We start from the raw sequence: 27,847 nt of genomic DNA on the forward strand, positions 1-27,847 counted from the left end.
AGCATGGCAAGTCCACCTTGTGATGGACACCAGGGTGCCAGCAAGCCCAAACCCCAACACGAACACACAGTCCTGGGTTCAAATAAAGGTAGATTTATTAATCAAATCACCTCAAATACGTCACACGAGTTTTCTCTGCACAGTACGTACTTCCTACTGCATTACCCCCTCCACTCAAGCGTCACTCCACTACCTCCCAGCTCTGACTCGCCTGGATAAGCAAGTGCGGTCCCTTTTATTACAGACCCGGGAGTACATCCGGTGCCAGGGCGATTGTCCGATGGAAGTCCATTATAACAGGGAACTTGTCTCCCTGCAACGCCCTCTCGTGACCCCAAGTGACTCCAGCAGTTCTGTTCTGCCGAACTACATCTCCCAGCATGCCTTGCTGGTTTCCTAGGGGGCACCGACATCTGGAGCTGCTGCCATCTAGCATGCTGGGGGAATAAAAAGCTTCCAGTGACATCTCTCTTACCTAGTGAGTTTTCCATCCATCCATCCCTTTTGGTCCTCCCGTTTGGGTAAGGAACCACCGCCTCTCCTGGCCGGGATGTCCGTCCAGCCCATGTGGCATCTACAACCTAAATAAAAGAATTATATGTCTTGTGTGTCCTTCAGGTTGCTATGTCTCTATCCTTTCAACCAATAGTACATCACAAACATTTGTAGTAATAATATGCATTTCATTTGTCATTCCAACAGATGGCACATCACAAACATTGACACTGCTTTTTCCAAATCCCATACCAAATAATATATTACAAGGATATATGCTTTGCATTTGTTGTTCCAACCTGGCACATGACAAACAATTGTATTAATGCATTTATTACTACAAATGTTTGTGGTGCACCATCTGTTGGAATGACCACTTCAATGTATTCTACCTATTGTGTGTATATAAAGTGCCTTAAGGTGTTTTAGTGTGTGACCTGTACAAGTTACCTGCAGTTATGCAGATCCTTAAAATAATTTATATCAACTGCTTTCTTAAGAGCCTTGAGGTCCTTTTCACTATAGAAAGGCACTATATAAAAATCACACATTCAGCCTCCATCACTCACACCTTGTGGGAGTGAATCATTTCATCTGCTGTTGTTCACATTATTCATAACAGGACAACATTTTCACGTGTGTGTGCCTTGAGGTGGTGTTCACTGTAGAAAGGCGCTATAAAAATCGCAGGTTCAGTCATCCTTGCTGATTCTCTGTGCACATCCCTTCACGTGCAGAATCCGTGATTTGTGGGCGTTTTAACTGTTAATTTAAAATCACAGCTTCAGTCCCCACTGCTTATCCCCTTCAAACCCCAGCGCCCCCCGGACCCTTTGGCTGCTGGTGTGCATATTGTGGATGTTTTTCTCTGTGTTACCTTTAAAGCTGTGCCAATGCCCACCATCACTGTTCACCTGTCAGGTGTTTACTAGAGGAAGGCGCTATATAAAATCAGTTTTCACTGGGGACTCTATGTATGATCCTTTCAAATCAGTTCTTCAGCCCATTTTATGCCCTCCTATAAAGGGCTCCGGAGTGTCCCCTCACTACTGTAAGTCGCTATATAAATCCCCATGTTCAGCTCCCACTTCACACTCTCTGTTTGGCTCCGAGGGCATCACTTCAGGTGCCAGGGCTCATACTGTTGAGATTTTTGCTGTGTCTTGCAATTGTGCAGGGTGCTTAAAGGCGCTATATGAAAATGTCTCGATGTGCTGTGTACGAATCCTCGGTTTTCCATCCCGTCGATGTAATCGCCTTGGCCTCCTCATTTCACATTCGGACACCCCACCGCTTTGTAAGATCCAGTAGTTCATTCAAAACGCCGCCCACTGGGGTCCTGGTGTTCCTTTGGCATGGTGACATGCAGGGGGTGGCACAATGTGTGGTGAAGCAGCTGTGACTTTTAGGGGACACCTGGTTTGCCTTTATTGGCTTGGATGCCACTTAGAATCTTCACCCATATGAAGGTGGCCATGAAACGGTAAGGCCTCGAGTGTCCTGGTTTGGTTCATATGCCCACCACCGGGGTCCTACTTTTTTTTAAACTTTCTGTGCAGGTAAAGACCCCTCTTTTCTTTTTTTGGTTAAATGTGCCAAGCATTTAAAGAGTAGGCAGAAATGCCACACTTTGGTGTCTCCTCGTCTTGGGGGGGTGGGCCCCTTTACGTCAGCCACGTTGTCTCAATTGTCTCATCATGTTCAGAACCATCTGATTGGTAAAGTGCTGGACAGATCGGTCATTCTTCATGGAGAAGCCTAAGCCTCTTTGCTTGTTTGCAGTGGCCAAACACTCTCGCTACGCAGACGTGGCCTTGGCAGGCCTGGCAAGTAAAGAGAACTTCCGAAACGTCAATCTGCGCAACGTCAAGTCCACCGAGCAGGTCTCCAACAATAGCCGGTTGCCATATAGCAAGCTGATGCTGATTCAAGTTAAAGGTAAGTGGGGGGACATGGGGGTTGTGACTCCCATTTGACTAAGCTGCCCAACTCAGTGGCAGTCACCATGCAGTACCGCCCTGGCACCAGGGGGGTGGACAGCAAAGCATTAACATCGCTGGACCTCTTGTCCCCTTACAGGTCGGCGGCACGTGCAGAGCAGGCTGGTGGAGCCCACGGCCGAGTCCCTCAATAGCGGCGACTGCTTCCTCCTGCTCACACCCCAGCACTGCTTCCTCTGGGTGGGAGAGTTTGCCAACGTCATCGAAAAGGCCAAGGTCAGGCAACTAAGACCCACCAGTGGTCACTAGGGTGGCATGAAATATGAATGCAGGACTATCCAGTTGTGTAGGAGTAGCCACATTGAGCCAACATGCCAGTGGGTGACTGTGCTTTATAGTGCCAAGTCCTGGTTTCACTGTCATTTCTCATTAACTTTGCCCTCCTGTGTTTGCAAATGAAGGAGGAAATGCCAGTCAGCTGAGAGGGCAGTGCCAAAAAGAACTTTCATCTTGAGCTTTTAGTCTTGGTCTGGTTCAGTTTCAATTCTGGCCAGCACATTGGCATCCACCTGTTGACTTGGGGAATGGTGTGGACTAAAGGGCAGTGTTGTCCATACACACCTCCACTAGATGGCAGTCCTGTCCTCCATTCAGCCAAAGATGGCCAAGAGTGACTCAAACAGTCCTGTTCTGTATGTGTGCCAGAGGTAATGGGCGCCCCCCTGTGGGTGATGGCGCTGTGTGTCCGTAACAGCTTCTGTAGCTACTTGAGTCTCCTTCTGCTTACAGGCTTCAGAGTTGGCATCGTTCATCCAAAACAAGAGGGATCTCGGCTGCAAAGCTGCCCAAGTCACCATTCTTGAAGAGGGAGTGAACACTGACAACAACCGTGCCCGCGACTTCTGGAATCTGCTTGGTGGAAAGAAAATGTACCGTGGTAAGACGGGCAATGCCACCCAATGGGTGGGTGGGGGGGGGATGAAGTAATGGTGGCAGAAGGTATCACAATCAATGTTATCCTTTCATTGTGTCGTGTAAGAAATGTAATACCCACTAGTAGGGTGGAGTGGGGGTCAACCTTCCACAAATGAGACCCCAAGTTGTTTTTTTAAAAAGAGCTCAACTGCAGTACAGTACAGGTGCCTGGAAGTTGGAGGTGAGGCTATAATAAGATCCCTCCTTTTGGGGGAGTGACTATAATCAGATGCTTTTTACATGGACTGGCAACAATTGGTTCTCATCACATACTGGGGAATGGCTAAAATCAGCTGCCTGTCATTTGGGGGAGTGGCTATACTCGGCTTCCAACCTTTAAAGGAGTGGCTAAAATGAGATGTCAGTCATTTGGGGGTGTGGCTACAATCAGGTGCCTTGAAGTTGGAGGTGAAGCCATAATCAGACCCCTCCTTTTGGGGAGTGGCTATAATCAGATGCTTTTTACATAGAGTGGCTACAATTGGTTCTCATCACATACTGGGGAGTGGCTAAAATCAGCTGCCTGTCATTTGGGGGAGTGGCTATACTCAGGCTCCAACCTTTAAAGGAGTGGCTAACATGAGATGCCAGTCGTTTCGGGGTGTGGCTACAATCAGGTGCCTGGAAGTTGGAGGTGAAGCCATAATCAGACCCCTCCTTTTGGGGAGTGACTATAATCAGATTATTTTTACATGAAGGAGTGGTTACAATTGGTCCCCATCACATACTGGGGTTTGGCTACATTCAGACTACTACCTTTAGAGGAGTGGCTAAAATCAGATGCCTGTCATTTGGGGGAGTGGCTACATTCATGTTCCTACCATTTGGGGAGTGGCTAAAATCTGATGCCTATCATTAAGGGGCGTGGCTACCATGAGGTGCCTGGAAGTTGGAGGTGAAGCTATAATAAGAATCCTCCTTTTGGGGGAGTGACTATCATCAGATGCTTTTTACATGAGGGAGTGGCTAAAATCAGCTCCCTGTCATTTGGGGGAGTGGCTACAATCAGGTGCCTGGAAGTTGGAGGTGAAGCTATAGTAAGGTCCCTCCTTTTGGGGAGTGGCTAATCAGAAGCTTTCTACATGAAGGAGCTGCTACAAGTTCCCAATTACATACTGGGGTGTGGCTACATTCAGGCTCCTACCTTTAGAGGAGTGGCTAAAATCAAATGCCTGTCATTTGGGGGAGTGGCTACATTCAGGCTCCTACATTCTCTGGGAGTGACTACAGTCAGATGCCAGCTCTTTCAAAGATACCCGTATGTGGGCACCACATGTTGTGATTGTATTCAAGTGCTTGCCTGTTATTGTAAGGCATCTGCTCATTTGGGGACAGGGCCACAGTCAACTACTTGGTTACTATAATGGTGACACTGCGTAAATAGAAGTGGGGGCTGACATGAGGAGATCAGCTGATGTCACTAGGAAGCGTCCCGCTCACACTGTTCAGAGATGGCCTCTGCACAACAGACTGTTGGAGCCCTCCATTTAACTCTCACTGCAAGGGGTTCACTTCAGAGCCAAACGTTGTGGGTTCAAGATTTGATACCAGCAGTTCACTACGATTCAGCTCTTCAGACTGAGATGCTCTGTGGTGGGCGTCCACAGCAATTCACAAAGGTTTAGAGGGCTATAATCAGGTGCATAAACTCGGAGTGCAGTTCTAAGGAATTTCCTACTTATTTGGGAGGGACTACTGCGAACTCCTGTCTGCTTTGGGAGGGGCTACCATGTGACTTCTGCCTGTTGTGGGAGGAGTTAGTCTGGCTCCTGTCTGCTGTGGGATGGACTACCACCTAGTTCCTTGCCTAACATGGGAGGGGCTACTGTCTGGCTCCTCCCTCTTGTGGGAGTGCCTATCATCCAATCCCTGCCCATTGTTGGCTCCTGTCTCTTACAAAACTGCTGTGTTTCAGCTGCGGGTGAGCCTGATGAAGACGAGCTGTACGAGAGCGCTGTGGTGGAGACCAACTGTGTTTACAGCCTGATGGATGGAAAGCTGGTGCCGCACGAGAAAGCCTGGGCATCCATTCCCAGTGTGTCTATGCTTAGCTCCAAAGAGGTCAGTGCCCACCCTTAAATTCTGCCAAGTAAGTGAGTCAGTGTCCCACTACCCAGGAGCTTGTGGTCAGCCCTGTGTGTATTCAAAGCCAAGTGAAGTGGGCTGCTTGACGGTGTGAACCTGGCCAGCTGCTGGCTTTTATTCAACTGAAGACAGAATGAACTGAATATGTGAGGGTGCTTGAGGTATGGGGGTCTCACTGTCTGACTCACAAATTTCTGTTATTGTGCCTCCTACTGGATTGACTAGAAAATGCAAGCAGCAGTGAGGTCAGATGGTTATGTCCTTGGCAATGCTTGTGCCCCTGCTGGATTAACTGAGAGGTTTTTCATGTTGGCACTAACCAAACACATTTAGCAGTGGCACCTGGGCATGACTCATCTTGGTTATAGGATCAAGTCACAATTATCCATCTTTGTTTCATTTGCCCCGTTAAAGCTTTCACATTTTTTTTATTTTTTAAGGTGCTGGTGTTCGACTTTGGCAGCGAGGTCTACGTATGGCACGGAAAGGAAGTTTCTCTGAGTGACAGAAAGCTGGCAGTTCAGCTCGGACAGCAGCTCTGGGGCGGGCCTTACGACTACAGCGGATGTTCTGCCAATCCACTGGGGTCCGGTGGGCGTTCAGATGTGACGCCACAGTGAGTACATTTAGGGGGCACCAGGGTGGCATGTGCGGAGCAGAGGTAGGGGTAGGCCCAGATTTTAGATCTATCAGCCGCAGGGCCTTGCCAATGTACTTGTGCCCAATTTCAGTGCCAGATCAAACTCTATGGACTAAGATGCCAGTTAAACTCCAGTTATGAAATCTTGACCTAAGCAACATTGCCATCTGCTGGTTGTCATTGGTAGTGCACAACAGTATGGCTTTGCTCTGCACTTTGATCTAATGGACTCTTAAAGAAATATTTCTCACATTAGACTTGGTCAGGTGACCCACCCCCATTATAAATTACAGGACCTCATGGCCCACCAGTGGAAGCCTGTAACCCCGTGGTTGAGAGTCACTGATTTAGTGACGATTTTCCAGCTCCTCAGTGGTCTCGGGGCTTTGCCAGTAGATGTATGCCCAGTTTATGTTCTGAGGGCTAATGACTTCTGCCATTGATAATAAGCACTTGATATTATGACAAGGGGCAGCACTGCCATCAGCTGGTTCTCCGTGGTACTGCACAACTACACAGCTTTGCCCTTTTGCCCTGTGGGACTGTTTAGAGATTGCCCAGCCATGAGGTGTTGCTTGTGGACTTGTGCCATCTTACATTCCAGCTGGGTGGGGGCTGGAGGGTCTTCATCTAATCAGAGCACACAAAAGTTCAGTTTTGGCAGCACTGCCATCTGAAGGCTCTTGGTGGTAGCACATCTATCCCCGAGGGTGTGGTGGCTCTCCATGGTCCTGAATGTTGAATACTTTGTTGAATCCCCCCTTTTTTTTACGCTTGACCCCACTAGTGGAGAAACAGCAGATGCCAGCCTGAGTGCCCAAGTGACGATGAAGACTTCCCGTTGTCACTCTGTTCCCTTTTATCTTGTCATTTCACACGTTTGAAGTGTCACACGGGTGTCTGTCACTCGTTCACCTTTGGACCTCATCAATTTCAGGGAGGGTGAAGCCCGGCCGGAGTGGACTATTTTTGGGCGCCTGTCAGAGCACAACGAGACGGCCTTATTTAAGGAGAAGTTCCTCGACTGGAGTGAAGCCAAAGCAGTCAAGGAGGAGCCGGCGGTGGAAAGCAAGGTAGGCTGGAATATGGGCAGCTTGCTGGTTAAGTCTTGGGCATTGGCGGCCCTTTTGCTGCCCTGGAGGGCCCGCTACCCACGTGTGACTCTGACAGGTAAGGGTCTTCTCTCCCATGCAGAGTCTTGCAGTGTCCACCTCCGAGGCGGAGCTGAAGGCGTTCGATGCCAAGGAGATGATCGCACCTTGTGACGCCCCCACCAAGATGGTCCTGGAAGGCCTGAATGTGCAGAGAGGCTATGGCCTCATCGAGGTGGAGGACAGGAGGCAGGCGGAGCTGCGCACGGTGGGCATCGACGTCTGGCACATCCGGGAGTTTGACTCGGCTGAGATCCCCCCAGCGAGTGTAGGCCAGTTCCACGAGGGTGACACCTACGTGATCAAGTGGACCTACACCGTCACGTGTCTGGGTGAGTGTGGACGGACCACCATGCGGCTCCAGGTCAGGGGTCAACAATTCTTTAGTGGACGGGTGATGATGGTCTCCACCTTTGTGAATCACTTTCTGTTTTGTTTCTCATGCTTTTCAACACCTCTGTGTGGAAAATGAAAGTGCCAAACTGCCCAGGGAGCCACGGCCGTCTGCGTTGTGCCATCCAGTGACTTGCACAGCAGACGCCAAGGCAATGCCATCTGCCAATGTTATGGTGCTGACTTTCATCACAACAGTCAGGTGTTCACTGCAGGAACGGCCCGTCCAGCCATTTTGTGAGGGATGGTGGGCCACACTTCTGATCTCAGAGTGCCACAGTTTGGTTTGAGCACAGATGTTTGTCATTTGTCACATGGTCCCCAACCCCTCCTTTGAGTATTTTTGTGTCACTTTGTAAAAGCTGCGGGACTCAGATTATTTTGTATTAATGCAGCCCCCTAGTGGTTTTCTTCTTATTTTTGTGGTCCTCATTTTCCTTTGTGTTCCCCAGTTGGTTTATTAAGGACTTCATGTCACGGACCCCAATTTAGGGTGACTAGTGGGACACACGTTGAGCTTGCCTGGCATTTTCCTTGGCTTCCTGATCTCTTTTTAAAGCCATAATTGTAATTCTTTCTCTTTCTTTTTTTTTTAATCCCCTTTAGTTGGGAAGCGGCAGAAACCAGAGCAGCTGAGTACCAGCGGGCCTGGTAAGGAGAAGTGTGCCCATTTCTTCTGGCAAGGACGGCACTCCTCTGTTAGCGGGAAGGGCACCTCGGCACTGACCACGGTAGAGCTTGGCAAACATCGAGGAGCTCAGGTATGATACTTTGTGGTAGCCGGTCAGGTCTCTTGGGCCACAGATGGTCGGGTCAAAACTCAAAAGCGGGCAGATGTTTCGCCATGTTGTCACTTTATGTCAATTGCTGGCAGATTTGCTGCCAGGCACCACCAGGGCTGACCACACTGGATCTGCCATCTCATCATTACCACGCTTTAAGATTTAAGACTAATGAATTACCATAGTGTCCATAGTCCACATGGGAATCAAGGGGTCAAGTGCCAACCTGGTTACACAGTGTCACAGAATGGGCATCTGGTTTACATAAGAAAATGCCACAACCCGAGAGCCCAAGTGAGTGACACGAGCACCCAAGTCAGCGTGTGAGAGCACATTGGGGGAAAGCCAAGTCCGATCATGTGACACCACAGTCGGATTCCGTGAATCCAGGAGTTTGGAGTGAAGATGTAAACTGACAGCCATAGTTGGATTAGAAGGTGGTGCCGAGAAGAACCCAACACGGATTGTGGAAAACTCTGGAAGGGGCATCACGTTCAGGTTATGTGAGGCTTTTTCAGACCAGAGGAGAACCTCAGTTAGAAGAACAAAAGCAAAATGAATTGTGTGGTTCCAGAGAGGAGGATCCCATGTTGGACGACAGGACAGCAAAGATGAAATGGCATGAAGTGAAGCTGTGGACTGAAGGCCCAAGTGAGACCCAAAATTGGATTATGAGACAAGCACACACCGAGAACTCAAGTCACCATTTATGGATTCAGGGACTGAGAACTTCAGGTGGCACTCACAGACTCGGATTGTGGTGTTCAGCAGACATGGAGAGGCGCTCAGGTGTGGCAGTGCTGATCTCCTCAGAGTGGCCAGTTGGGTCGAAATCCAAATCCTTGGAGACCAATGACCACATGTGGAGAACATCAGCCGGATTGTAAAAATCCATTGAATGAGAATTCCGCCAATGTGTGTGATGTCGGAGATGGGGGACCCACCTCAGTATCTACAAAGCCAATCCTCTGAGAGTTTTAAGGAATTCTGTGACGTCATGGAGTCGAATTGCATGGAGGAAGAAGATGTGAAACCACAGACAGAGCAGGTTATGTGAATCCATTAATTGGGCACGCAAGTGGCTTGAGATCCATAGTCAGACTAGACGGCGGTGGGGAGAAGAACCCAACCTCGATAATGGAAAAACTATGGAATTAACATCTCAGTCCAACTACACAATGTTACAAATCCAATCGCCATTTCAAGCAATAGGAGCGCATTGTGTGGACCCTTAGAGAAGGAACCCACGTCAAATGATGGGATGGCACAGAATGATAGATAGAAAGGCACTATATAATAGAAAGATAGATAGGCACTATATAATAGATAGATAGATACTTTATTAATCCCAAGGGGAAATTCACATACACATGCTGGACTTGAAATTCCAAGGAGATGAAGTAAAACTGTGGATTAAAGACTCCAATCAGATGAAGCCATGAGAGCCAAAGTCGGATTATGAGATGCCACACATCGAGAACCCCACGATGCTATGTGTGGGGCGCCAACGTCAACCTATAGAAAGCTGTGGACTGAGAGTTGTTGGAAATCCTGTGAAACCACGGAGTGAGCGCCGCAATCGGATTACGTGACAACGTGGCAGAGACCCTCAGCCCTGTGGTCACTTGATGCCACAATGTTGGCTGAACCAATCAGATTCTAGTAATCCAAATGAATTATATGAAGCCATGAATGGAACACCAATGAGAACGTAGGCGGGGTCTTGACACGGAGGGTCTCACGGAGGTTCTGTGACACCACCGGGGATATTTCACAGACTAAGCCTCTCCGTCTCATTAGTGTAATCCCAGTTAACCCTCAAAAGTCACATCAGATGATATGGTGGCACAGATGCCAGCTGGCATCACAACACTGTGGATTAGCAATTCCAACACGTCTGCTCAAATCCTATCAAGCCAAAACCAAATTCAGTACTCACCAGGTGCTTTGATCTTTGCTTGGATTATATGAATTCATGGACTGTGGACCACCCTCGGGTCCTACAAAGCCAAGGACTGAACATCCCAGGAATTTGCTGTATGTGAAGCCCGACTGACACGACGGGGTTGGTGAGAGAATCTGACACACCACCGACTGAGAGTCTCAAGGTAGATGGCAGAAAGTCACCAAGTGAGTCATACCCCACAAAGCCCCAAAGCTAAAGAAAATAACAAATCCGGGTTCAATTTGGTACACGATGAACAGAGAATCTACATCGGATTAGGGGGGTCTCACCCACCCAAGGTAGGCTTCTGTCTTGTACCCGGGCTCAGTCTTTATCATCACTCACCTCTGGCCATCTTTGTCACCATGCATCTTATCACAGACTTTCCATGTCACACTTCTCCCATGCCAATGATCAGAATGGAAGTCCTGCCGACTACGCTACAGAGTGTGGACATCTGTGTGGTGACATTTGAGTCCAGAAGGACTTACACCCAAGACGGTGCCTGATGAATGATTCACTCGGTCTGTGAGACCATCCAGGGTTGGTTCCAGTCCTCAGTGCTGCCAGGGTTATGGGTTATGCTGGGTCAGATGGTAAAGGCATGGGTATCTAGCTGTGTGGCACATTTCTATATCGGTGTATTCTTGGGGTATCTTTGGGAAGACCAGAGAGATCCTTTGTAAAAGGATTACAAAGCTAAACCGCCAACATGTCTTACAGGTGCTGGTGTCACAGGGCAAAGAGCCACCATGCTTCCTTCAGCTCTTCCAAGGAGGACTGGTCATCCACAGTGGGTGCCGGGAGCGCGAGAGCACAAATAAACAAGGTATGGACCATTATGTGGCAGTGGTGGGCATGGTCACCTGCAGCGCCACACCAACCCTTCCTGACTGTCTTTTCCTGTTGCTGTGCCCATTAGGTCACCTGGAAAGCTGGTGTCTGTTTTGTGTCAGAGGCGAAATCCCCGTGGAGGGCAGCTTGTTGGAGGTGGCTTGTGCCAGCTGCAGTCTGCGTTCCAGAGTCTCCCTCGTTCTCCTCAACGCTCACCACGGCACCCTCTACCTCTGGCATGGATGCAAGTCCCAGAAAGCCGTTAGAGACGTGGGCAAGGCGGCGGCTGAGTGCATCAGACAGTTGTGAGTGTAGATAGAGTGCCAGCTAGTGGTGCCATCTTAATGACGAGTAGCCGTCAGTCCCCACTCAGGTTTATTTTACAATGTGAGCTCTGGTGGTTGGGAAAGGAGCCATATAACAATTTGAGAGCCTGACTCCTCCAGGGTGGCATCATCTGGAATGGCATTGTCAAGACATGTCAATGGGGGGCAGCAGTGAGCACATAAGGAAGAGGATGATGATGATTGAGTAGGAAAGTCGCTATATACAGGCAGCAGTGTGGTCTCAGTGGACATTTGAGGGGGTGCAGGGCACCAACTTTCTCTCATAAATGGATTTTCTGTTTCTCTCCACCATTGTCAGGTGCCCACCCGAGTTGGGACTCCAGAGCGGCAGTGAGGTGACCACCCAGGAGATTGAGGAGGGGGCAGAGCCAAAGGAATTCTGGGAGGCGCTGGGGGGTCGGAGCCGAAAAACCTATGACTGCATGTTACAGGGTGAGGTGGGCAGGTGGCAGCTTAGCAGAGCGCCTCCTGCTGGTGGACAAGTATAGCCAAAGTGCTCGGGCAATGGTGGTGCCAACACTCAGGGTGCAATTCCCCCTTTTTCTCTTCTGCAGACCCCGGGAAGTACAACTTCACGCCTCGTCTGTTCCACCTGAGCGCCGCTTCTGGAGAGTTCACCGCCGAGGAGCAGCTCTCTGCCGCCATGGTGCCCGATGTAGTGGTCGCCATGCCATTTCTGCAAGAGAACCTGTACTCTGTGCCTCAGCCAGGTGGGCTTCATTTCTAATGGGTGGGCTAGATGTCAGGGTTCACTGAGGGGTTGGTATGTCAGTATGGTTTTGGGTGGGCAGGCAGTTATGTCTTCATTTTTTTGCAGCACTCTTTCTGCTGGATAACCGAATGGAGGTGTACCTGTGGCAGGGCCAGGCAGCGGGTGACACCGACAGCACCGGCTCGGCACAGATCCGCTGGGACCTGGAGAGGAAGTGCGCCATGGAGACTGTCCTACACTACTGCCAAGGTGTGTGTGTGGAGTGAGAAAGTGACCTGCTGCCCCCTGACTTGGCATTAGCGCGAAAGGTGCTATAAACATTAGGATGGCAAAATGGCCACAGTGACAGTGAGTTGGCCTGTAGCAGTAAAGCACATGGCAGACAATCGGCCCCAGTTAAGTTTATTGCATGGCAGCCAAAAAGAAATGCCTAGGCAGGAGACCTTAGAGTGGGCACCTGCGGCAGGATCATGCCAAGAAACCTGTGGGTACCACGTCTAGCCGAGACTCTGCGGTCTTTGTGTCCTGTGGACTGGTGTGCCCCCCCAAAGGGTGCTGACTTACCCCTTCACATCTGGACCTTCTCAGATGCCTACCTGGAGTGGCACATATTGTTTGGGCACTGCTGCCACCTAGTGGTTTAGACTGGCAATGACTGAAGACCATGGAGGTGATCAACTGTGTTTTTGTGGCACAGGCCATGCGGCTCAGCACATGCCCATCTCTCTCTCTCTCTCTCTACCATTAGAAAAGAATCCCAAACGCCCGCCCAAAGCCTACCTGATCCACGCTGGCGCCGAGCCGCTCACCTTCACCAACATCTTTCCTCGCTGGGAGGTCCAAGCCACATGTCTCAGTCAGGTAAGGACCCGCCCCTCTGCTTCGTCTCTGGTGCCAACTGTGGTGCCACTCAATGATTGGCTCTGCTTGTCTCAACAGGCAGAAGCGCAGAGCAGCAAAGTGATCCTGGTGCAAGATGCCCTCGCCAGGCTGTGCAAGACCCAGTACTCCATGGAGGAGCTGCTGGCAAGGCCGCTGCCCGAGGGTGTCGACCCCCTTAAGCTGGAGGTCTACCTGTCGGATGAAGACTTTCAGGTTTGTGACTTGGGGGGGGTTCACGGGCTGAGCCCACTGGGCCACACTGGCAGTCGGCTGACCAGCTCAGAGTTCACTGGTTTAAACGGCGCGTCCCACTAAGCCACACGGACAGGTGGGGGTCTTGTTGGCGTTCAGCTGGCCGTAACCCACCAGACCACACTGGCAACCAGCTATCCAGCTGCCAGTCAAAGTGGGGGTCCGTAGCCTTAACTCAGTGAGCCAGAAGTGAAGCCCAAGGCATAGGATTCATCTTGAGGCTTACTGGTTTGAAAAACTGGAATCCACTGGGCCATACTGGGATAAAGTTCACCAGCTGGTGTTTAAATTGGGAGCAGACTGAATTTAAGCACAGTAATCAGTGAGCCACAGTCGGGGGTCCGCTGATCAGTGGCGATCTGAAAAGGGAACTGACTGGTTGGTGACGTTTAACCCATTGAGCCGTACTGGGAGGCAGGCTGGCTCTTCAGCTGGTAGTCAACTGGTTTGAGGGGGGGTCCTCTGATCAGCAGTGACTTGAACTGGGGGGCCGACAGCTTTAAGTTGTTTAACCCATTGAGCCGCACTGAGAATTGGGGGTGCAGGTCGGTGGCTTAGCTGGTGGTCAACTGGTCTCAAGCCCAAAGTCTAATGGGCCACACTGAACTGGGAGTCGACTGGTTTGAAAATCTTGTGGCACTGAGCCGCACTGGTGGTCCGAGGGCGAGTTGTGGTGGAAATGGGAGCCAACACCAGAAAAGAATCCCAGCTGCTATACCCCCCCGCCATCAGAGGGGCTTCATGGGGACTGGAAGTCCAAACCAGTATCCTCCATTTTGAAACCCAGTCTGATGGGTGGGCTCCCAATGTGGCTCAAGGGGGTGAGCCTTTTAAACCAGTGGGCTCTGAGTTCAAAACGGCCGGTGAGCTTTGGCTCGTGTCGTGTTCTGTGCCCGCCTGTGCCCACCGCCCTGTTTTTTTAATTTTTGCCCGTTTTTCTCCTCAGAGGGTCTTGGAGATGAAGAGGGACGAGTTCAATGCCCTCCCGGCCTGGAAGCAGCTGAACCTGAAGAAGAGCAAAGGCCTCTTTTAAGGCGCCCTGGACAGCCACTCTGATGCGGGGGTCCGCTCTCCAGATGGGGGGAGCCAGGTGGGCACCGTGCCATTTTCATTCCTCGACTTTGGTTTGTACCAGCAGGGGGTCTTTTCTCTTTGACTCTTTCAATGCGCTCATCACTGCCATTGGACGCCTGCCATTCCTGCCCACTGGGACCCCCAAGACTGATGGGGACATTTAAGTGACAGTCGATGAACAGTGAGGTGCCAGCACTGGTGGAGCAGACGCCAAACGGTGGGCCTGGTGGTCTTCCTATGGGGGGTGCCTGGCTGTGCTGTAGCTCCCTGATAGTTGCCATCTGCTGTGCTGCCCCTCGGACATTTCATTCATCGCTGGCGCCGTCCGCGGTGGGCTCGTTTTGATGTTCATATTTCTGTTTTTTTGATTTTATTTCTTTGTGTTTTTCTTTTCTCAGATATTTTCTGTTTTATTTCTTATTCGAGTTATAAAATGTTTATCCCACTGAGCGCCCCGGGCGTCTGCTTATCACGTTGAATTTGAACTGACAGCCCCCCGCGGTCCAAGCCCCTTAACCAGTGAGCCAGACTGGTGGTCAACAGCTCGGGGGGATTCAACTTGAGGTCTGCTGGTGTAAAAAGCCCACCATCCACTGGGAGCATACTGGGGGTTTCAACGTGGAGCCCCCCTCATCAGACTGGATTTAAACACAGCAGTTACTGGTTTGAGCTTCAAGTCCCCCTGATGGCTTGGGGTGCAGACTGGGAGTTTACTGGTTTAAAAAGCTTAGTCCACTGGGACTCCACCTGACTGGTTTGAAATCCCATAATTCCCTGGGCCAGCTGTGAAGCTCCAGAAGACATAGGTGGGCCGCAGTCCAAATCGAAGGGTCACCTGTGTGCCCAGCGCCAGGCCAGATTAAGACCCCCATAGGCCTCAATGCAACGTGCGGACTCCCTGCTGGTTTAATGCAGCGCCGTGTTTCGCACTGTCGTGTTTCGTGGGCGGAGACTCGATCGTTACAGCGAGTTGGGGGTCCCTCAGCTCACGAAGATCCAATCATTGTATTCTGCTTTGGGGGGGGGGTTGGATTTTTGAAAAGTCTCCTTGTCATTACGGACCACTGGCTGCACACCCAGAACCCCCCGATGGCCGGTCCACCCGACTGCCGCTGGACCCGAGAGACCCTGAGTGCAGTATTGGCACTGGATGGCCCCCTCATTTCCATTGTGTGTGATTCTGTGATGGGTGGGCACCCGTCTGGCCCTCTGAGGCCCACTGCCTAATAAGAAGTCGTGTTTGCCTTCTACTGGGGGGTACCAGCTGAGCGGGGCACAGCCCTGAATGAACTCCTCAGCCTGCCAGTTCACCGCTGGTATCCTCACCGGTGAAACTGAAGCTGGAGAAAAAAAAAGAAAAGAATGGAAGACCCTAAGATGGCGGGCAACGCAGGCCCAAGAAGCACACAACGCCATCGCGTCTCTGCACTCAGTCCTTTATGTGTTAAAAAAACGAAAAAAGTACAAGTGGGAGAGCAGGAATGGAGAAGAACGGCAAACGCGGAAAAGCGGAGAGGATTAGCTGCAGTTCCACAAAGGAGGCACAGGAGGGCGACATTCTCTCAGTCTTTGCAACAAGAAAAGAAAAAACGAAAAGAAAAGGGAAACGAGCAGCACAGCGGCATCCTGGGAGTGTCCTGTCGAGACTAGGGCTCCGCCTCCTAGCCCCCCACCGGGGGCATCCATGGAGTCCATGAAGAGGTGACAAGGTCACGATGTGCCATCTTGTGCCAGAGCCTTGGCTTTCACTGGAGTTTCTCCTGCAGGGGGTGACAGCAAGTTGACATCAGAACTGGATGACGGTGGCACTGGGAAGCTCGGCCCACTCTGGAGTGTCAAATGAGGTTTCACCTTCAAATGCCCGCCGCTTTGCCACCAGGTCCTCTGAGCCCCACCTCCCCCCTCAGATTCTGCAGGATGAATTGGAGTAGATGGCAGACCTTGGCAGTTTGGCCACAAGATGGCGCTCATGCTCAGTTTTGAAGGACCCTTCACAAGTGTCCAGCGGGCATCAGGCTCGGCAGGAGAAACTGGAAGTCATCAAAGTTGGCAGCCTGGACACTGCTAGCTATGGATGGGTGCAACGTGGAGGCGAGAGGCCCACCGGGTCCACTCTCTGGGGTCTCGACTTCAGGCTCCCACTAAATGGCCGACTGCTGCTGCCGAAAGGAATCGCACGCCAGCAGGTTTCGCTCGGGCTCCGCCGCCAGGGCAGCTTCCCGCAGGATGGTGATGTGGTCCTCGGCTGCGTTGAGGGACTGGTCGATCCAGTCCATCGCCCCGGACATGTGGCAGGCATTCCTGGTCACCAGAACCAAATGGCTGACCGATAACAGGAGAGCTGTGGCCCTGCAACAGAAACACAGAAAGGTCGGGAAACGCAAGGGCGAGTTGGCACACTGGTGTAGTACCAGACACCGCCAGCAGGGTGGACTACCTGGCATCGAGCAGCTTAGGGTCCAGCGGCGGGTACATCGATCGCACCACATCATCCACCCTGCAAAAGAAGGAGAGAATGAGAGGGCGGCCACGGCCAGCCAAGGGTCGAGGAGATCGGTGAGGACCGCAACTTCACTGACCGGGGGCTGATCCTCTTGGCCACCATGATGATGTCACTGAGACTCGCCGGGGCTTTGACTTTGGCGCCGGACCCCATCGTCATAGCAACCAGCTTCTCGGTCAGGGTGTGGCAGATCTGTGAAGGACAGGAGGGCCGTCGAGTGAGAATACGTGAAAGAAGACGAAAACAAAGAGGAGGAGGAGGAGGATGAGGAAGAGCGGCCGGCGTCTTACCTTGAGGATGGCGATGCAGTGGGAGACGAGACCCCTAAACAGAAAGAAAGGCAGAGCAAAGAGTCAGATGGCATTCTGTCCTCCTCCACCTTGAAGGTTTCGTTTTACCACCCGTTGCTCCTCTCGTTTCGCTGCTCGGTTGCCCTGCGCTTTGCCCTCTCAGCTCTTCAAGGAGATCATGGCAGGCGCAGCATTGGCACCCTCTAGTGGGGAACCTGCAGCCTGCGTGCCAACTATTCTTGTTGGTCTCAAATGAAGTACAAACTCCAAGAAGATCAGAGAAGGTCATCCAAGAGTTGGGAACTTGACTGGCCGTGACCTCCATTGTGCCCAGTCCTACTGGTTTAATGGCAGGAGTCGATACTCTTAAATTGGCCAAGTCCGAGTGAAGGAGTGTGCCCTCCTCATTGACTGGCATCCTGCCCTGGGTCGGTTCCTGCCTTGTCCCCAGTGCTACTGCGTTATGCCTCAGCTTCCCATGATGCTCAGCTTCCCATGATGCCCAGCTGGCTAGAAGGGGACTAGAAAATCAGTGTCTGGATGAGCACTCCAGCCACCTAGTGCTGAAACAGAGAACTGCACTCCACAGCAAGAGGCAGGAGCTCAAGTGCCATCTCTGAATGGGTGACATGCCTTCTCATGTTTAGTCCACCCTTATAGCCGGTGCTGCCAGGATAGGCTCCAGGCGTCCACCACCCTGAACAGAACAACAGGGCTATGCAATGGATGGATGTGGACCCCCTAGTGGTTAAACAGTAAACTGCACCCTATACAGTACCAAGCTGAGTGGGCATGTGTGGGGGTGTGCCTTGAGATGGTCCGACTGCCACAACACCGAAAAAAGGGGGCTACACAGTGAGCGGATGGATGGAGGGATGCTGCTGCCAGCTAAAGGTAAAACGGTGCACTTCCACCCCCAGCTGCCATACCTGGGCCTACAATGAGTGAAGGGATGGATGGCGCTGCCCTCTAGTGCTAAACAGTGGAATGAACTCTACAACAAGAGGCAGAAGCTTGAGATGAGAATTGGCTCGCAGTGTGTGTTTATGAGCGTCCTGTGCTGGACTGGCACCTCAGCCTGGCTAGTTTCTGCTGGGACATGCCATGCTATGCCACATGCCTCCTCCCACTGGATAAGTGGGTAGAAAATCACTGGCTAAGTGGACACTGCTGCCCTCTAGTCTTAAAATGGTGAACTGCATATCACATCTAGAATGAGTAGTGCAAGTGGCACTTCTGAATTGGCTACATGTGTCCCACACAGTTACAGCAGGAGGGCTGCCAGGAGCCACCCCTTTAACCAGAATAAGAGGGCCATGCATAGAAGTGCCCCCTAGTGGTTACACAGTAAACGACACTCTAAAACAAGCTTGAGCAGAGAATTGACTTTGAGTGGGCATTAGCTTGTGTGCCCTGCAGTGAACTGCCGTTTCAGTGAGGTTGGTTCCTCCCTTGTGCCCCATCCTGCTCGGATTGGCTCAGGACCCTCCATTGGATTAAGTGGACTCTACAAATGATTATATCTTAGAATTGCTACAATGGATGCCACAACCCATAAAGCCACGTTGTGTGCCCCCGAGGTGTCAATGGCTCTGTGGGTCGTGTCCCTGAAGTTCCTCGATTACTTCTGTCTCGCCGCTAACATCGCAGATCACTGGCCTGCCACCAGAGGGCTTCTGTGAGTCGTAAGAGTCCACACAGGTAGGCCATGCAAGTGACAGCTCCTCCATTAATGCCCACAGTAAGCTGGCACTGAGCACAGCAGTGCCAGTCCGCACCACCAGCCTGAGGGTAAGTGACCCCTAAACAGGCTCCTCCAAATCCTTTCTTGCATGATACATCTGAGCTGCCCCTCAATGGCCCAGTCATCAAGGGCCGACCCACACGACGGCCATCAGGTGTGACAAAGCAGCTTCAAGTAAGTGGCCACCTATGTGCCCAGTGGGCCCAGACAAACTAAAGAATGACACCAATAAAGTGCACCGTACGAGGCGTCCTCGATCCAGTCCTCGTTCTCCAGGATGGCCTCGATGTGAGGGTTGGTGATGACCACATCGTCCAGTTCAAGCTCCGAGGGCTCACTCTGGGTCTCCATGGCGCTGATGAGATCCACCGTGGGCCTGAAATGAAATGGCACGACTGGTAAAGGGGTCTCAGAGGGGCACAAATCAGCAGAGCAGGTGGCAGCGGTGGGATTTCAGTTATGTGGCCTGACAAGCTGCACCAGCAGAGGGCGCCATCTGTGGCAAAGAGTGCAAACTCAAGGGAGGGGAGGGCAGGATTTGGGTCATATATAGCGCCTTTCCACTGATTCTTCATTTTGCAGATCAAAAAGAAACGAAACAATAAAAAGTACGAGGAGAGGGAAAAAAAAGGCCACTGAAGCAAGACACGGGTTCAAGCAGAATGAACAATTATAAATAAAAGTGTAAAATGAATAAACGTGGAGCAGCCAAGAGAAGAAGGAAAGGAACAACAAACAAAGTGTGACACGCAGACGTGACATCGAGAGACAGACGGAGAAGGAAAGGCGCTATATAAAGAGAGTGAGGGAATGGCCTGACGCAGGAATCCCACTTTCTTTGTTTTTACTTCACAACTATGGACTACCACTGATTTTAATTTATAGCGCCTTTCATGAGGCCCACAAGTGTGACCGACCAATGGCAAAAACTCATTTGCACAAGTATGTGAGGGAAAAACAAAAATTCACAGATTCAAATAAAATTTGAAAAAAATGGACATATTGTGAGGATTAAAAAAGCAAAATCACAAAGAAGAAGAAAAGGAAGAGGACACGACGGGAAGGCCGCCATACCACAGCCCACCACGAGGGGGCGCCAGGACTCACTTGGAGTTGAAGTGGTGCAGCAGGTCGGCGGCGCGGCAGTAGCGCTGTCTGCAGACGACCACCAGGGCCACAAACGATGCCAGGAAGATGGTGGCCAGCACGCCAATCGCTACGATGACAACCGTCTCCATGGCAACACCGGGGGGCTGGAGAAGCATCAAAATGATGAGACACCGGTGGGGGGGGTGCTGCCTCGGCTATGGCTTCATGTTTACCTGCAAAAATCAAAAAAGGGCGAGGGGTTAAACGTGGAGTCAGGTGTCCATGGAGATGGAATTATGGGATGATATGAAAGGGGGCGGGGCTTCCTTCACACACTCACAAATGACACTAAATGGCCGGTCATTTTGGGGACGGGAGCAGGTGGCACTGGCACCCAGTGACTGTTGGTACCCAGGAATGACGGACTGATGCCCACCACGACTACCACCACAGGTACACCAAGAAAAGTGGGGCTTCAGAGGGTGGCTTCAGTTCCTGCCATCATACAGAAGGTGGCACCACCTGCCCAATAGTCAGCAGCCAGTGGCCCTGGATAGGCAGACTGGTGGGTATCCTCAAAACTGCCAACCCCACCCATCACACCCCCAGTTTTGACTGGACCGAGTCCCATGCAGGGATTTCCCAAAAACAGTAGGTGGGTAAGAAGGGGAGACGCTAATTGGGTGGCAGGACCCCCGTGTGGCTCACCTGCCCTTCTTTCTTTGCTCACGTCGCTCCGCTGGCCTCGTTTTTCATTCTTACCTTGTGTGGCCCGAGAGTCCGTCACACGTCTCGATTCTGTGCCACTCTCTCTGCTTCCCAAAAGCGACACATGGGCTGAAGCGATGACACCTCAGACACCCCAATCCTGAGCATGGTGGGAGATCATAGCCACCCCGCTCTGCCAGCTTGTGCCAGTAAAACCCAAAGAAAAACACAAAAGTACAAAGTCGCTGTCGGCCCTCTTACCTCCCAGCCCAGGCAATGGCTGGCGGCAGGTGACGCAGCTGCTTGACGGTGAAGGAGTGAAGGTGGCAGCGCCAAAGCAAACAGGAGGCAGCCGCTTGACCTCTGACCAGACGGCTAAACATTAACAGAGCCGAGCGGCACAGGAGGTGGCGGGCAAACAACAGATCAATCACGACAGGGGCGGGGTCTGGTAGTCACGCCCACTGCATAAGGCAACGCCCACACAACTCTCAAAGACCTTAAATGGGCGACGCACCAGGAGGGCTCAGCAGCAGACACTGGAGCTGCCCAGTCAACCAGCTGGACCCTCACGATGTGCCCACCGTCCGGTCACCAGCTGGACATTAAGCCCTTATTTTTTATTACTTAATGCTTGACGGACTCACAACATTTGAGGTACCACTGGTTACATCTCCAGTGAAGCACAGGCAGGTGACATGACCTGGTGAGGGTCACGTGGTGTCAGTGGTGGGATATTAGTGACACATACTGGACACATGCCACCCAAGGGGGTGCACGTGATGTGCCTACTGGACACACAGGTCACGTACTGGGCACACATGCCACCTGCTGGAGAGACTGGCCACCACTTCATAGGTTTACTTGACACATACACCCTGCTGGACAGAAGTGGCACATACAGGGCACATGTTGGGCACCACCAGCCAGACAGATAAGGGCCTACTGGTAACACGTAGGCAGTGCGCCACCTGCTGGACACTCCTGTAATGTGGCTGCCATGATGCCAGACGCATATGCCCACCACGGATATCGTCATTTCATATGTCTGACGTACATTCCAGCTGCTGGCTAAACATACAGAAAACTGGCCACATATGTGACATGTTAGGGACACACTGGTGACGGAGTGAGTGGAGCCATCAATGTCTCGCTTGGCCACTAGAGGGAGAGCTTGAGCTCTGTCTGTGTAGAGTTCTCACTGATTGGCTTACTTCATGGAGCTCTGTAATATGATTGGCCCGTGAAGTGGGCGGAGCTGCGGAGGTGTCCAGTTGAACACTTTGGATCCTCAAACAACACTTCTGTAAAGCAGCTGTGCCCCCCAGGAGGTGGTGGCATCACATTGTGATAATAACAAACATCGCATCATCGGCCGCAGCTCAAATTGTCAAAAATATGGGGACAGCTGAGCTATACTGAGCCTACAATTGGGGTCTGTCAAAGAAAGGCACTATATACAAAAAACAAACAAAACAAAATGGTGGACATTCCTGCAGAGGGCACTGATGCCCATTTCTGAATTTAGCCACAAAAAAAGCCAACACTTGGCCCTGAAAACAGAGGAAGTTGGGGACCGAGAAATCTTTGTAAAGGACGAGGAGACGGTGCAGTGGGTCACTGGGGGGGTCTGGAGTGACCAGAGAGTGACATTCAGAGGGGGCCACGTCAAGAAGCCCAACTTGAACATGAAGTTAGTGAGGCAGGAGACTCGGGTTCAAAACACCACTGGGGTCCAGAGCAGAGCATCGGGGGTCCACTACATGACATACAGAGGGGGCCGCCACAAGTGAAGCCATGTCTACTGAGGTGTAAAAATGATGAAGCGCAGAGAGCGGGTGACAGAGAAAAGGCTGAAGGGTCTCCGTTATATAGCGCCTTTCATAAAGTCCTGTCAGATCAAACTACTAAAGAGAACAAGCCGCACGTGAAGTTCTTTATAAAACAGTCGATCTCAGTGTATATAGCGCCTTACAGGAAACCAACTCAGACTGTACAGAACATCACCAGTTTACCCAGTGCGCACTGGCAATGCGTATCTAGACAGCACTGGTCACAAGGCAGTAGGCAGACATGGGCGGGCACACTCACTTGGGGGGCAATTACTCTAACATGGGTGCAATCACAACACACCAGATCAAACTTTAGAAAAGAGTGAATTGCATATAGCGCCTTTCAGCGTAAGAAACGCTCCACAAAATGGCCCAACACTCACAGAGCCGCCTAATCCACTGGACGTGGTGGTGGTGGTGGTGGGGTAGCAAATCCTAGCAGAACGGGGGCGCACGGCGGGGACAACGCCTGACACTCTGATTTATCACCAATGACCCAAATCTTTAGGCCTGTGAGACCCCAAAGACAAGAGGGGAACACACAGACACCCCGGGCCATTGCATAAGTAAGCCCTTTCTGTATAGCGCCTTTCACAATGAACGTCATCAGCTCCTCTTCACAGAATGTTTGGGAGGATGTGACATTCAATGACACTCGGGTGGCAGCTGAGGAACAACGTGTTACAGGTACGCACCCACCTGTCTCAGAAGTCACCTGCCCACCTAAACTGGGCCATGAAAAGGCTGGTTAGTGCAGGTCGCTGCCGAGATCTCTGGTTCTCCAATGGCTACAGCAACCGGCCTCCCCCCATTACTGTTCGAGACCCCTTAAAGGGGGAACTTCTGCTTTTCAGAGGAGGCGACCCGATGCCATCGTTGTGCCCATTGGCTCCAGCTGGCAGCGCTCAGGCTCGCAGCCCCCCCAAATCCTCAATCCCTACCTGGCCGGGTGTCCCCAAAGTGTTGTCACTTGCTGACTCTCTCTGAGGGGACTCACAGGACCTCCCACACGACATGGCGCTGCCGGGGCTTCTTCTACCGACTGTGACTGAAGCCTTTTTAAAACTCCGAGAAGACGCAGAGAGGGAGGCAGGAGTTTCGGCGCTAAATAGGAATGCGGGGTCTGAAGTAATCATTAATAATAATAATAACCCCCCCTGGACCCCCACCTCACCAATAGGATTTAATTTCCACATTCCATGTGAGCTTTACACGCCATTTCCAGACCCCCAGCCCCCACACCACCCCCACCCAACCATCAAATCTTCAGGATTAAGCGGCGACTCGGAATCCTATGAAGTCCCAGGAGCCCCCCGGCACCAGGCACGGACTCCCACCGAACGGGGACGCGCAGCGCGGGCACACGGAGGCTTCACAAAGTGGCGTCAAGCGCGGGCCTGCAAATCCCGAGACTGCGGAGTTTATCAGCTGAAGAATGTAAGGGGGGGGGGCGGCGTGCGGGGGGCTGTGGGGTGAAGGCGAGTGAGGTGAGGCAGACGAGGAAGTCCAGGAAAAGCAAGCGCAGTGTGTGTGCGTGTGTGTGTGTGAACAAGGAGCTCATGCGAGGACCGTCACGGGCAAGTCAGGCGGTGACGCTTTTGAGACCCCCTGTACACACACACACACACACACACGCCGCTGCGCAAACACAGAAAAACCGCAAAAAGTCCCTATGGAGTTCAGCAGTTTAGGGTGGCGCGGTGGTCAGCGCGTCTCCCTCTCGGTTTTAGATGATGGCGTCACCGTTATTACGGAATTCAAGCTCCTCTTTCTCGAGTTCTTGACGTTGTCAGGTGGGTCTCGGTCTCCTCGCGCCCCTGATTCCGAATTTGATTAAACGCCCCCAGCAATGGGTTAATACACCGATATGACAGGAGGCAAATTATTATTGGAAGAAAAAAAAATCAGTCCCCTAATAACCAGGACGGCGGGTCCCGGGAGCCGTCAAAGTGGCACCTGCCAGTGCCGTTCAGTGTCGCCAACAGTTTTTCAAAGTAAAGTCACCAGCGGTGTGCAAAAAAAAAGTTGCCTAAAGCCGCTAGCTGACGTCATTCCCTCATTTGCATATCCCCCTTTTTAAACTCCGCCTCATTTAGGTCCGCTTTCTGCTGCTTTGATTTAATCGGCCATAACTTCAACATTCATGTGCCAGCCCTCAAAGTTAAGGTCAGACATTTCTCCTTGTAGAGTTTTTTACACCTCTCTCTACACATATGATATAGCCAAAGACGGGTTAAGACCCCCACAGACCCCTGGGTGGGTGATTTAGCAGAGAGCTAATTCTAGCATGCGGATGCTTCATTGTGTCATCGAGTGTCAGATTTTGGTGACGGCAGGGCGGGGCAGGCGTCGGGAGTGCAGAACGGCACTCGAACGCCAAGACACTGCGCTTTAATTCTAGCAGCGACGAAACGAAGGATTATATGCAGGTTTCTAATTCTTTTAATTTTACATTATTGGGTCCAAAACAATGGAACTGAGTTTAAAGGGTTAACAGGGACTAACGTAGAAGGTTTCACTGAAATTCGATGAATCACAGCGCATAGAAATAGAATTACATCAAATGACAATGATAAAGCGCCTCAACAGGTCTGTAAGAATCACGAGACAGGGTGACAGAGAAAAGGCTGACGGGACCTTCGTTATACAGCGCCTTTCATAAAGTCCTGTACAGATCAAGCTACTATAGAGAACAACTTTGTAGTAAGCAGAATTTTGAAGAGCTTTATAACACAGTCGATCTTAGTGTATACTGCGCCTTACAGGAATCCAACTCAGACGATGTCACCAGTTTACCAAGTGCACACTGGTAATGCATATCCAGACAGCACTGGTCGCAGGGCAGGAAGCAGACGTGGATGGGCACACTCACTTGGGGGGCAATTACTCTAACATGGGCGCAATCTCAACGCACGAGATCAAACTTTAGAAAAGCGTGAATTTTATATAGCGCCTTTCAGGGTAAAAACGCTTCACAAAATGGCCCAGAATTCTCAAAGCCATGGAATCCAATCAATGTATGGGTGGGGTGGCAAATCCTAGCAGCACGGGGGCACACGGCAGGAAACAACAGGTCGCCGATACCGCGATAGTCTGACGATTTCTTGCCATAACAATTAATAAACAGCACAGTGCTGTACAGAGCAACAGAAGAAAACAAAATCCTAATTTCAAATTTTATTAATGGATATCACAAATGATGCATTCTACACAGCACACATACAAGACAAATCCATCCATCCTTCCATTATCCAACCCACTATATCCTAACTACAGGGTCACGGGGGTCTGCTGGAGCGAATCCCAGCCAACACAGGGCACAAGGCAGGGCACACGCACACACACACACCATAACAATGCACCTAACCTGTAGGTCTTGGGACTGTGGGAGGAGACCCGCACAGACACGGGGAGAACATGCAAACTCCACAGAGGGAGGACCACGCAGGTGAACCAAACCCGGGTCACCTAACTGCGAGGCAGCAACGCTACCACTGTGCCACCGTGCAGCCCACAAGACAGATCTGAGAGGAAAGGCTATTTGAAAATGGTTAACAGAAGGGGACACAATACGAGACGTTTGCAATGGCTTATGGGTAGTGTGAACACGCACAGCGCAGTGCTCTGTCGTCAGGCCAGAGGGCAAACGAACACGCGGGGTGGCACCGCTTGTTGAACAAGGTGCCATAGTGAGATGTCTTTGGGCAGAGCGAGGAAGGGAAACCTGCTGAACTTCACTGAAGAGGAATTAAAACATTTGGAAGTGAGCACAGCTTGTATTTGGCACCAGTAGCGTTGTCTTTTTTCTCTGGGGGTGTTTAGCCCCGGAGGTCTTACCATCTCCAGAGCCCAGCCACCTCTATCCTTGCCGTTCCGTTATCTGATAAGAATGGACGACTTGCGCAAAAGTTCACAGGGGGACGCCAATGCACAACCTTCAGACACCAAAACTCCAATTAGTTGTCATTAGTGGAAAATTCCACAGGAAAAGGACTGGCAGCATTAATGGGGGTTTAAGATCCCAAATAAATGATAAAGCTAGTGACGCCCCTGGTTGGCACCCTCCGCTTATTGTTTATGAGGAGCAGGTAAAGGGCACTGGTCACCTCTTAGGTCATTTCAGCCAAGCGATAGACGGGGCCGAAAGTCACTTTATAGCACTGAGCTGTAAGATGAGCCCTCATAGCAAGACCAGCTGGTGGTCCGCAGTCTGGACTCCACTACAAACTGGTGGGCGCATCTGTCTATTTTCAGAGATTGTAGCCCAGTCCACACCATCCACTTCAGCAGTCAACCCTGGACAGGACCCCTTGCACATACCCAAAAGTCTTTGTACCACAGAATGTGAGGATGACAGGAAGAGCCACGCGGCCACCGGTAGAACACGCGGCACGTCGCACAGATGTCGCGGTCCCATAGCGGCGAGGAGGCTGCGGTATCGGCGGTGCCAGTTCTGCTGCCCCTAATTAATAAACGGCGTTGACATTTCTAAACGCATCTCTGATTTTTGATTTTCTTTAACTTTCATCTCTTGTGTGGATCCAGCTGCTCATGCAGCGCCTTTTCTGGCGTCATTTTCTGTCGGGTACTTTAATGCTCGACATTTTCTGATCAAGCAGATGGACCCCTCAACCGTTAGTCGCCTTGCGAGGCATATCGAGCAAACAATCGAGTGGGCAGAGTCGAGTCCGCCGGGCACTGACTGCCAATCAACCAATTCGCTTTTTCCAGAGTTTTTTTTTTTTTTTCTCTCGAAATTTAACCCCCCGGTGACGGAGATTCGACTTCTCCTTCTCACGTTACTTACTCCAAATCCACTTTAATGATGAAAACGCGAAAGCCGGCTGCTATAGAAAATAAAATAAAACATAAAAACCCGAGCAGCGCACGAAATGCGCCGGACGCGCAGGTCCTGTGCGAGGAAAGCGCGCCGAACTTACGGTTTGAAGACCCGGCAGGACTGACGGACAGTTCAGGAGACGCTCGCACGGCATTTCGGGACGATTCGTTACTTTTGTCTTTTTTCTGTAAGCCGCACCACCCACACACACCCACCATAGAGTTTGTTCGCTCAGACCCGGTTCGGTGTTCGCGCTTACCGCTGCTGCAGCTCTCGGTGTCTACAAGCGGCTCCACCACCGCGCAGGCGCGCACCCAAAAGCGCAGGCACGGAA

General features: G+C 51.3%; 2 protein-coding genes across 12 annotated transcripts in view; one reads left to right on the forward strand and one right to left on the reverse strand.

Moving 5' to 3' along the window:
- LOC120518204 (supervillin-like) overlaps positions 1 to 14,953 on the forward strand; it is a 77,543-nt gene extending 62,590 nt beyond the window's left edge. For all 6 annotated transcript variants that reach the window (XM_039740859.1, XM_039740858.1, XM_039740860.1 and 3 more), the window contains 16 exons: positions 2,278 to 2,433; positions 2,575 to 2,711; positions 3,225 to 3,372; positions 5,326 to 5,471; positions 5,936 to 6,111; positions 7,073 to 7,208; positions 7,330 to 7,618; positions 8,286 to 8,440; positions 11,130 to 11,235; positions 11,329 to 11,545; positions 11,886 to 12,019; positions 12,142 to 12,297; positions 12,405 to 12,548; positions 13,048 to 13,160; positions 13,239 to 13,394; positions 14,380 to 14,953. In XM_039740859.1, coding sequence (XP_039596793.1) covers positions 2,278 to 2,433; positions 2,575 to 2,711; positions 3,225 to 3,372; positions 5,326 to 5,471; positions 5,936 to 6,111; positions 7,073 to 7,208; positions 7,330 to 7,618; positions 8,286 to 8,440; positions 11,130 to 11,235; positions 11,329 to 11,545; positions 11,886 to 12,019; positions 12,142 to 12,297; positions 12,405 to 12,548; positions 13,048 to 13,160; positions 13,239 to 13,394; positions 14,380 to 14,466 — 2,456 coding nt within the window. In that variant the 3' untranslated portion in view covers positions 14,467 to 14,953. The remainder of the gene's footprint in view (positions 1 to 2,277; positions 2,434 to 2,574; positions 2,712 to 3,224; positions 3,373 to 5,325; positions 5,472 to 5,935; positions 6,112 to 7,072; positions 7,209 to 7,329; positions 7,619 to 8,285; positions 8,441 to 11,129; positions 11,236 to 11,328; positions 11,546 to 11,885; positions 12,020 to 12,141; positions 12,298 to 12,404; positions 12,549 to 13,047; positions 13,161 to 13,238; positions 13,395 to 14,379) is intronic.
- Positions 14,954 to 15,929: 976 nt separating this feature from the next.
- On the reverse strand, positions 15,930 to 27,847 carry tmem98 (transmembrane protein 98). Of its 6 annotated transcripts, none has more exons than XM_039740869.1 (7): positions 20,896 to 21,096; positions 20,152 to 20,366; positions 19,289 to 19,420; positions 17,301 to 17,334; positions 17,087 to 17,202; positions 16,945 to 17,004; positions 15,930 to 16,856 (listed from the first exon to the last, which is right to left on the reverse strand). In XM_039740869.1, the coding sequence occupies exons 2-7, from the start codon at positions 20,307 to 20,309 to the stop codon at positions 16,649 to 16,651; spliced, it is 708 nt and encodes a 235-aa protein (XP_039596803.1). In that variant the 5' UTR covers positions 20,310 to 20,366; positions 20,896 to 21,096; the 3' UTR covers positions 15,930 to 16,648. The 6 variants fall into 6 exon arrangements, with proteins under 6 accessions (XP_039596803.1, XP_039596800.1, XP_039596804.1 ...); XM_039740866.1 differs by lacking the exon at positions 20,896 to 21,096 and adding an exon at positions 27,773 to 27,847 and having other exon boundaries at positions 16,649 to 16,856; XM_039740870.1 differs by lacking the exon at positions 20,896 to 21,096 and adding an exon at positions 27,614 to 27,698 and having other exon boundaries at positions 16,649 to 16,856.

This window comes from Polypterus senegalus, chromosome 17 (assembly GCF_016835505.1).
Source record: "Polypterus senegalus isolate Bchr_013 chromosome 17, ASM1683550v1, whole genome shotgun sequence".
Taxonomy (NCBI): domain Eukaryota; kingdom Metazoa; phylum Chordata; class Cladistia; order Polypteriformes; family Polypteridae; genus Polypterus; species Polypterus senegalus.